We start from the raw sequence: 10,230 nt of genomic DNA on the forward strand, positions 1-10,230 counted from the left end.
TTGACTGACCAAACACCACCGCTCCAATGGTAAAGAGCACAAAGGCATTTCTCCTCAGAAAGCCCTTCACGTCATCTTTACTGATGTCCTCAACTTTCTTCCGGGCCTTTAGGGAGCGCAGCTGGATTCCCTCCCGGAACTGCTGGACGCGGCTGCGCGACCGCGGTTTCTCCCCTGTGCTTTTGGTCATGCTGTCGCTCCACACACTGAGATCAAGCTGGCTGGGCTGAACCGGTGACCCAAAAGAGACCCTACACTGCCAGAGAAGAGGAGAGAATGAGACTTAACTCCGTTATCCACACAATGACCTACATTACAAATCATCAAACGGGAACGGCAGAGAATCATGCAAATCTAAATGCAAACTAAATAGTTTGCACTAGTAAGCCATTTGAATCAATTCTGTCACAGCATAAAAGAAAATAACAATTGGTTTGTGTGATATTTAAATATATTTGATTAAAATGACAACAAAGTGCAGGAATATGAAACAGTTTGAGATGAGATTTCTTACAGAATTTAAGGGAAAATGTCAATATTAAACTGTGTGTATATATATATATATATATATATATATATATATATATATATATATATATATATATATATATTTAGACAACACAAAAGCAATGTTTTAACTTCGAAACAACTGAGTTTTAGGTTAAACAACCCCTAAAAACAAAACAAAAAAGTTTCTAAATGGCAATTTATTAATTTAAAATGTAAGAAATGTTATCAGACATTAATAAAATAAAACAAATATTAATGTTTAACCCATCCTTAATCAATCTAGTAAATGAAAATCTCAGAAAAGTCTCTATCTATCTATCTATCTATCTATCTATCTATCTATCTATCTATCTATCTATCTATCTATCTATCTATCTATCTATCTATCTTTTAGTTGAGATCCATCAATTTAGAGTGAATCACATTTGATGCTACATAATAAATTGTCTTCTGGATGAAATATTTAGTTCAGATCAGTTTATTTATAAAGACATTATTAAGATAGTTCATCTATTTATATATGTTTTGCTTCAGATAAATTATTACCTAAATGTTTCCAATGCAAGTGGTTAAAACAAATAAACCACAAATATCTGAGAGAAGAAGAGCTGCTTACCTGCTTGCAGTGAGCTCTTGTGCTGAGAGATGCCCTGAGTGATCAGAGTTTCCAGTCTGTGCTGGGAATTTAATAACCTTCCACCAGTAAGAAGCTCCTGAAACTCAGGATCTCAAACAGGGAGGAGCTTTGAAGACTCCAAATAGGAGATGCTGGAGACACTTTAAAGGGGCCCCAATAGTGGCACATGATGGAGTGGCAGGAGGGGCAGTGGCTTGTTTCTCATATGAACTATATTATAGTTTTTCTCAGTGGCTTTGGTGCATTTCTCACAACACTATTTATACTTGTACAAGAGTTAATGCATTTCTCAAAACAATCAGTCATTTGTGCACATCAGTTTCTCATTCCTTCCAACACATTGCAAATGCTTTTGGACATGCATCAATTGCTTTCATACAACTCTCTGCTGTTAATACCATTATCATTTGCTCAGTTCATGTCAGTTATATTAAACTAAACTTGTAAATGCTGAATAGTCATTCCATATAAAACTAATATTCCTCATTTCATTACTTGAGTCATTACATACAAAAATGTTGAACTAGTTGTCAAAATCTGTCTAGCAAATTTATAAAAGATTTTAAATTTTAGTCCTGAAAATGTCTTTAAAATTGAACAATTATATGAATGATTTACAGACCTGTGTGTTGTAGGTTCAGTTCCAATATGTTCTGCAATATTGTCTACAGTTGTGCACAGCTCTACCCAAAGGGAGTTTATGTTTGTTGTAAATAAGGGTGTATTTACTGTTCTGCACAATGCTGTGAATAAATTAGAAATGCAAATGCAAATGCAGTAAACATGTGAAACATACATATTCAGTGTCTTGTACTCAGACATCTCACTAAATGCAGTGATGTCTAACTTTACTGTAGTTTTCAATTTTCAGTGCAAATAGCATATAGTGCTGTCTTGAGCATTTTCAGGAAGTGTCACCAAAAGCTGACTTTATTGCATTGAAAAAATGTACAGAGTAAACTGTCATAATGAAAACATGACAAAGCCATTTGACTATCTTGTTTATAAACATTGTTTATAACACTCTTCATCTTGATGAAACTGACACTTTCATTGACATCAATACTTGCTTTTGAGGAATGAACTATCCATTTTGAGCAAGTGACACGCTTTTGCAGGTTATCAGCTAGGTTTTGCAGTTTGTACTAATTGTTTTGAGAAATGCATTAACTGTTGTGCAAATGTAAATAGTGTTGTGAGAAACGCACCAAAGTGACTGAGAAAAACTGTAAACAGGCATGTTAGTAGTAGGTCCAGTTTAAAAAATATATAATAACTGCACAAAAGAACAGGGTTGTTAGACTAACTTTCAGAGCAATTTTATTTTTCCAATCAGAATCTATTTATTTATATATTGCAAAAATATCTGGAACTTGCCTAATTAACCTAGTTAGGCCCTTAATATGCACTTTAAGCTGAATATAGAATCTTGAAAAATGTGTAGTAAAATATTATTTACTGTCATCATGGCAAAGATAAGAGAAATCAGTTATTAGAAATCAGTTATTAAAACTGTTATGCTTAGAATCGGTTAAAAATTTGTATCTATGTTAAACAAAAATGAGGAAAATATACAATGGGGCTAATAATTCTGACTTCAACTTAATACTACCTGACGAAAGTCTTGTCGCCGATCCCAGTTGTAAGGGAAACAAATAATAACTTGACTTTTAGTTGATCAGTTGGAAAAGTGGTAGAAGGTAGATTTTTCTGACAAATCATGTTGAACTGCATCCCAAATCATCACAAATACTGCAGAAGACCTATTGGAACCAACAAGGACCCAAGATTCTCAGAGAAATCAGTCAAGTTTGGTGAAGGAAAAATCATGGTTTAGGGTTACATTTAGTATGGGGGCGTGTGAGAGATCTGCAGAGTGGATGGCAACATCAACAGCCTGAGGTATCAAGACATTTGTGCTGCCCATTACATTACAAACCACAGGAGAGGGCAAACTCTTCAGCAGGATAGCGCTCCTTCTCATACTTCAGCCTCCACATCAAAGATCCTGAAAGCAAAGAAGGTCAAGGGGCTCCAGGATTCATTAGTCATTAGTTATAAAGATAATTGAGCATGTCTGAGGTAAGATGTAGGAGAAGACATTGAAGAAGAATCCAAAGAATCTTGATGAACTCTGGGAGTCCTGCAGGAACGCTTTCTTTGCTATTTCAGATGACTTTATTAATAAGTGATTTGAGTAGCAGAGATGTATGGATGCAGTCCTCCAAGCTCATGGGAGTCAGACACAATATTCATTCTGTTTCCACTGCAGCATGACTTTATATTCTATACTGGACATTATTTCTGTTAAGTGACAAGATTTTTGTCTAAGCTAAGTCAGACCTTTCTGCCCTTATTAAATAATTGAAAATCAAGACATAATCACATTTTATTTTGGTAAAATAAGTGTATAAAATAATTGTCTACTTCTGACACCAAATAATCAATAGAAGTCAAGTTATTATTTGTTATTCCTAAAACTTGTATAGACGACAAGACTTTTATCTGGTAGTGTATATATAATATATATTTGAACAAATTGATACATGAAAAATATCTAAAAGCGGTCATGTTTTGAAATATACGCTGCATAAATGACATTTATATATGTCAAATCCAAAGATTACCTTGTATGTCACTTATGTAAGTTGCATATTTTCCATGGATAAGATTTACATTTGTGCTGCTTTGATAGTTTACATTTATTTATTTAAAAGACACTATATCCAAAGCAACTTAAAATGAGGATAATAGAAGCACTTCAAATCACTAGAGACCAGGATAACACTGATGCCATGATAAGTAAGTCCAAGTATGTTTAGCAGTTTTTTTTTAAAATACATTCACTCACACACACACACACACACACACACACACACACACACACACACACACACACACACACACACACACACACACACACACACACACACACACACACACACACACACACTGAGGAAAAATGTAGGAGTCCTAAATGTGACATATTTATTATATTTGTGACATCTAATGAAACATATGAAGAGGAAAAGAGTGTCTCCTACAAGTGGTTTGTTAAGCCCACTCACCTGCGTGAAGCACAATGTATTTCAGTTTCAGAACTCAAAGCTAGCTTATAGAAGGAAAACTGCCAAAATGACAGGCTGTGGAATCAGGAACATGGATCCTTGTGAAGCAGTTTGAAAAAGTGAAGGTTTAACAAATAATACCATAAGGAAGAAAATCAAATAGGGAGACATGGTGGCTCAGTGGTTAGCACTAGCACCTCACAGCAAAAAGGTCTCTGGTTCGAGTCCCGGCTGGGCCAGTTGGTGTTTCTGTGTGGAGTTTGCATGTTCCCCCTGAGTTGGCGTGGGTTTCCTCTGGGCTCTCCGGTTTCCCCCTCAAAAGACACATAGACACACACGTAAAACCAATGTATGTGAAATAATAAATGTGTGTGACATATATAGCACAGATCATTTTCACCAAACTGTGATAATATTGATGACTGTGATCATTTTGGTCACTATGATCATGATATGAAATTTTCAGACCATTACATCTTTACGCTAAACCATTAAAACTCCCGTCATGTTTCACATTTATTCCTGCAAGTGGATTTCATTGGCTGAGAACGAGTACGTTAAATCATGTTAAGGCGCAGTGTATCGCCACCCTCCAGGGTCTAACACTCTCGGCAGGTCTTTAAGCCATTCAGATGACTCTCGTGATGGGACGTCCTGTGGGGTGAGAGCTGTTTCACACACTCACCTCTCTCACAGGCCGGACAAACACTACTTATTTCCCTCATTCACTGTGTGTGTATGTGTGTGTGAACTGTTCCTGAGCCATGACGTCACTCTTGAATTTACATTTTTACCCTTTTAGACCAAGTAAAGGGTCTATCCTTTGTGCTTTGATCAAATTAAGCAATAAGAGACAACAAGTGACTGACTATTTTGGACATTTTTAGATTTTTTTTGGAACTCGCAATGCAACAAATACAGAAATAACAAAACAAAAACATTTAAGACAAAAGGATAAATAAAGGATAGATAACCCAAAAATGAAAGTGATCTATTTATTTACTCAACCTCAGGTTAACCAAGATGTCTGTGTTTTTTTATTTTTATTTATTTAATATAAAATGTAAGATGATTTTGGGCAAAAAATGGTGTTTCCATCTATTTTAGGGTGCAAAAAACATACAGGCATATTCAAAGCATAACCCTTGGCTCCTGAAGGTACACTGAAAGCCCATGATGTAAAGTGATCATTCTGTGCCAGAACCTGAACATTATTAGCTATTTTATATTTTGTATTTTGGGCCGGCACGGTGACGCAGTGGGTAGCACGATCGTCTAACAGCAAGAAGGTTGCTGGTTCAAGCCTTGGCTGGATCAGTTGGCATTTCTGTGTAGAGTCTGCATGTTCTCCCTGTTCCCTCTGGGTGCTTCGGTTTCCCCCACAGTCCAAAGACATACGGTATAGGTGAATTGGGTAAGCTAAATTGTCCGTAGTGTATGTGTAAATGAGTGTGTATGGGCGTTTCCCAGTGGTTTTGCACTCCAGAACATGAAATATGCTGCTTCACAAAATTTCCTCTCACTATTAACTTTAAAACAGTTTCAACTTATTTTACGCACTCATTGACTGAAGCATGTATTAAATAAAAACTTTATATGTTAAAAGGATGATGAGAAGGATGATATTTTGATGAAAATAGGCAACCAAACATCCTAACATTAGTATTTCCCCCCTAGTCCAGTCACTTCTTTTTCAAAGCAACAATTATCAAATTACACTCACCGGCCACTTTATTAGGTACACATCACTAGTACTGTGTTGGACCTACTTTTGTCTAGAACTGCCTAAATCCTTTGTGGCACAGATTCAAAAATGTACTGGAAATAGTCCTCAGAGATTTTGGTCTATATTGACATGACGCAGTTGCTGCAGATTTGTCGGCTGCACATCCATGATGCGAATCTCCCGTTTCACCACATCCCAAAGGTGCTCTATTGGATTGAGATCTGGTGACTGTGGAGGCCATTTGAGTACAGTAAACTCATTGTCATGTTCAAGAAACCAGGCTGAGATGATTCGTGCTTTATGACATGGTGTGTTATCCTGCTGGAAGTAGCCATCAGAAGATAAATACACTGTGGTCATAAAGGGATGGACATGGTCAGCAACAAGACTCAGGTGGGCTGTGGCATTGACTTGATGCTCAATTGATACTAATGGGCCCAAAGTGTGCCAAGAAAACATCCCCCACACCAATACACCACCAGCAGCCTGAACCGTTGATACAAGACAGGATGGATGCATGCTTTTATGTTGTTGATGCCAAATTCTGAACCTACCATCCGAATGTCGTAGCATAAATCGAGACTCATCAGACCAGGCAACGTTTTCCCAATCTTCTATTGTGAAATTTTGGTGAGCCTGTGCGGATTGTAGCTTTAGTTTCCTGTTTTTAGCTGACAGGATTGACACCCAGTGTCTGTCTTCTGCTGCTGTAATCTGTCCCCCTCAATGTTTGATGTTCAGAGATGCTCTTCTGCATACCACGGTTGAAACAAGGTTGAAACCTTTCTATTAGCTCGACCAGTCTGGCCATTCTCCTCTGACCTCTGGCGTTAACAAAGCATTTGTGCCCACAGAACTGCTCCTCACTGGATGTTTTCTCTTTTGTGCAGTTGGTACCTAATAAAGTGGCCGGTAAGTGTATCATGTGTTCATCAGAGGAAGCTCATACACAATTTTGATAACCTGAGGGTGAGTAAATGGTGAGTTATTATCATTTGTGATTTAACTAAAACATTCTAAGTGAAATCTGATATATTAACTATTTATTGAAAAACACTTCTATTTGGAAGAATATGTCATGGTGATTGCAACTGTCTATTTAGCAGGTCTGAAATGTCGAATTGACCAATCAGCATTCAGGACTGGAAATGCCCAACTTATAACGCCATTTCCAGTTGACTCCAGGCTGATCCAGAGGCACACATGCCAGTTTTACATGCATTTCCCCAGCTCTGAGTTTAGAGGAGTCCATGTGAATGAGGTTATGATGTAGGTCTCTGTCCTTTCTCAGAATGAGCTGGTCCTCTTCACTGGGCTCTTGGAATGTCTCTGCTTTTGTCTGTCCTCTGTGAGAGTAATCATAAACAGTGCTTGCCTTGAATGTGTAATTTGGACCAAACACTTCCAGAGCAGGAACCCCCCTCTTCCCCAATCTCTCTCTCTCTTCTCGGCAGACAAAAGAGATGAAGCACAAAAGAAGCTTTCAGCCTTTCTGCTTACAGTTTTGAGGGAGAGCATTTGAAGATTGCTGTATTTTACGGGAGAGCAGGGCCGTCGTGTGAGAGCACTGGTTTCCCAGAACTTGTTGAGTGTGAGGGTTTAGATCGAGGAGAATAGAGTCACTGCGCCTAAGACTATTGCTTATGCAGTACAAATGAATCATCAGAACTCGCACACACACATTTCCTCTTGACGTAGACCCAAACGGAAGTAAAACAACACACACAAACACATATAATATATGCATGTGTGTGTAGTTCATGTCAGAATCATTAGCCCCCCTGTATATATTTTTCCCCAATATCTGTTTTTTAATGGAAAAAGACATCTCTGATAACTGATTTATTTTATCTTTGCCATGATGACAGTACATCATATTTTACTAGATTTTTTAAAGACACTAGTATTGACCTTAAAGTGACATTTAAAGGCTTAGATTAATTAGGCAAGTTAAGGTAATTAGGCAACTCATTGTATTGACTTTTTTCTAAAATGCAGAAGTGCGCCTGTTTTCGTGATTGTTTCAGAACTTCCGATTCCGTCGCCTATGGGAGAAATAACTAGGAACAATAAACGGCAGAAAACGATTGAACTACTTGCTCTACAAACAAATGTTTGCATGACAATATAGACCGAGTATAATAATATAAGATAATATCAGTTTGCAACATCAAACAGCGAAACAAGCCGTTTTTAATGTCTAGAAACGAATGGAAGTGAATGAGACCGGAAGTCTTGAGTCAAAAAGATTCAGATGGCTGCGCCCGCTCGTCGGCGAAGAATAGGGTGAATAACGATGGTGTGTAGACAATCGGACAAAAATATTGCTGAAAGGGGCTAATAATATTGACCTTAAAATGGCTTTTAAAAATTTTAAGTTTTATTCTAGCCAAAATAAAACAAATAAAACTTTCTCCAGAAGAAAACATATTATCTGAAATACTGTGAAAAATTCCATGCTCTGTTAAACATCATTTTAGGAAATAGTTAAAAAAAAACTTATAATAATCCACAGGAGGGCTAATAATTCTTACTTTAATCTGAAAAGGTTAATGTGTTAATTTTTCTTTCAAGAGTTCACACTTAGCTGATGATTGATTATAAAGTTTGTTTGGCATGCTGTCCCGGGAGAGAGCCCTGAGCTCAGAAGATCCTCGAGCCCGAGGCTCCCTCCCGTTGCAGGGCGAGAGAGGAGTTTGAGCTCAGGTAGATCTTGAAACTCCCCTGCTGTAGTAGCTAATAAACAGATAGTAATTGCTCTTAAGAGAGAACTACTGACTAGGTGCATGTCTATGGTGCTGATTTGGATTAGTCTATTAATTAAAGTAGGTTGCAAGTTTTTGGGTGGTGGGAGGAAGCCGGGCGACCCGGGGGAAACCCACATGAACACTGGAAGAATGTGTAAACTATGCACAGAAATGTCGGCTGACTTGGTAAGGACTAAAACCAGCGATATTCTTGCTGTGAGGCAATGGTGCTTACCACTGGGCCACCTTGCCACCCATCTAAGAAAGGAGGAAGAGTAGGGGGGATTCTTCAAAACGAAGATGGCTGTTATATAGAACTTAGGTATTTATAGTGGCTTAGGAATCATCTGATTGGTGAATCATGAATTGGCTAATGCATGACCAGCTGTGTTCAATCATAAGCACGTGATCCTCTCGAAGTTAGTTTATAAATAAACTTCACTTAATGCAAATGAATGTTTGATGAGTTTTAACGGCAGCTTCATTGCTGGGAACACTTCCCCAAAGACATTACAATTTGACGCTTATGCGAATCTTTTTTTATTATTCCTGAGGTTTTCATAATCTTGGACCAGGCCGTATCCTGAGCAGCTGCTGTGTTGGTTATGGTGGAGTGGAGAGCATGTAAGACCCCTTGTGACGAGTCCTCGCATTGATCCTGAAGGGACAGCCTGTACACCAGCCGGTGACCTCTCCCACCTGCAGCATCTCCACGATGGACATCTTGCACTCTTGTCTGTGATAAGAGTGTAATTGTGAATAGAGAATAATTGTGACCCCATGTAAGACCCCTTGTGATCCTTGTAAGACCCCAGTGACCGACGAGTCCTCGCATTGATCCTGAAGGGACAGCCTGTACACCAGCCGGTGACCTCTCCCACCTGCAGCATCTCCACGATGGACATCTAGCGCTCTTGTCTTATTCAGATTATGGCAAATAATTTGATTATTGATGTCCTTGTAAACCTTGTCTCAGAAAAACCTAAATGTTTCCTTTTTTGGTTTACATTTGAACATATTTTAAAACAGCCCTTTTGGATTTGGTATGTTTGAACTATAAGAGGCTGATCTGCGGTAGGGTCTTTCAGAGCCCCGCTGTGATGAGCAAACTCAGTGTGTCTGCCTGCATCAATGGCTCATCATCACCCAGCAACCATTCAGGCCATTAGCAGAGGCTCTGCTCATTCAGCAGGTCCGCAGGGATGCCGCTTTGTGAAAGGGCCTCTCTACCCTCACTAAACAAAACATCATATAGAAAAAAAAACACTAGATGATCAAAATGGAAGCAGGAAGAGTATAATCTATATATGTCACTGTCTTCATTGATGAGAGTTTAATGCAAAATACTTCCATTCTATGGCAAATTGTGCTTTCATATAAAGACAGATAGTATATTTGCATATAAGGAGATTAATTATTTTGCATTAATGGATGAAAATAATATTTTAATAATATTTTCGCCTGCTGAGAATTTTAAATATTTTTTATAAAATGTATTTTTATTGTATTAATTGATTATTAAATTACAATTTTTTGTTGCTT

At 37.9% G+C, this 10,230-nt stretch overlaps 1 protein-coding gene and 1 long non-coding RNA gene across 13 annotated transcripts in view; both read right to left on the reverse strand.

The window, feature by feature from the left end:
- The window catches only part of slc1a3b (solute carrier family 1 member 3b), a 37,681-nt gene extending 36,511 nt beyond the window's left edge, over positions 1-1,170 (reverse strand). For 5 of the 11 annotated variants that reach the window (XR_015500440.1, XR_015500439.1, XR_015500438.1 and 2 more), the window contains exons 1-2: positions 1,127-1,170; positions 10-251 (exon numbers count right to left, since the gene is read on the reverse strand). Coding sequence is in view for 3 of the 11 variants with exons in the window: in XM_087269530.1 (XP_087125656.1) it covers positions 10-190 (181 nt within the window). In the remaining 8 variants the exon portion in view is untranslated. Of the gene's footprint in view, positions 1-9; positions 257-1,126 lie in introns of those variants that run through there. The other 6 variants (XR_015500436.1, XR_015500435.1, XR_015500434.1 and 3 more) reach the window with 2 other exon arrangements.
- A 2,482-nt stretch (positions 1,171-3,652) lies between these two features.
- LOC141376435 (uncharacterized) overlaps positions 3,653-10,230 on the reverse strand; it is a 16,179-nt gene continuing 9,601 nt past the window's right edge. Inside the window, exon 3 of one of the 2 annotated variants that reach the window (XR_015501392.1) lies at positions 3,653-4,529. This is a non-coding gene — a long non-coding RNA (uncharacterized LOC141376435). Of the gene's footprint in view, positions 4,530-9,290; positions 9,425-10,230 lie in introns of those variants that run through there. The other variant, XR_015501391.1, reaches the window with a different exon arrangement.

Source organism: Danio rerio, chromosome 10 (assembly GCF_052040795.2).
Source record: "Danio rerio strain M-AB ecotype USA chromosome 10, GRCz13ab, whole genome shotgun sequence".
Taxonomy (NCBI): domain Eukaryota; kingdom Metazoa; phylum Chordata; class Actinopteri; order Cypriniformes; family Danionidae; genus Danio; species Danio rerio.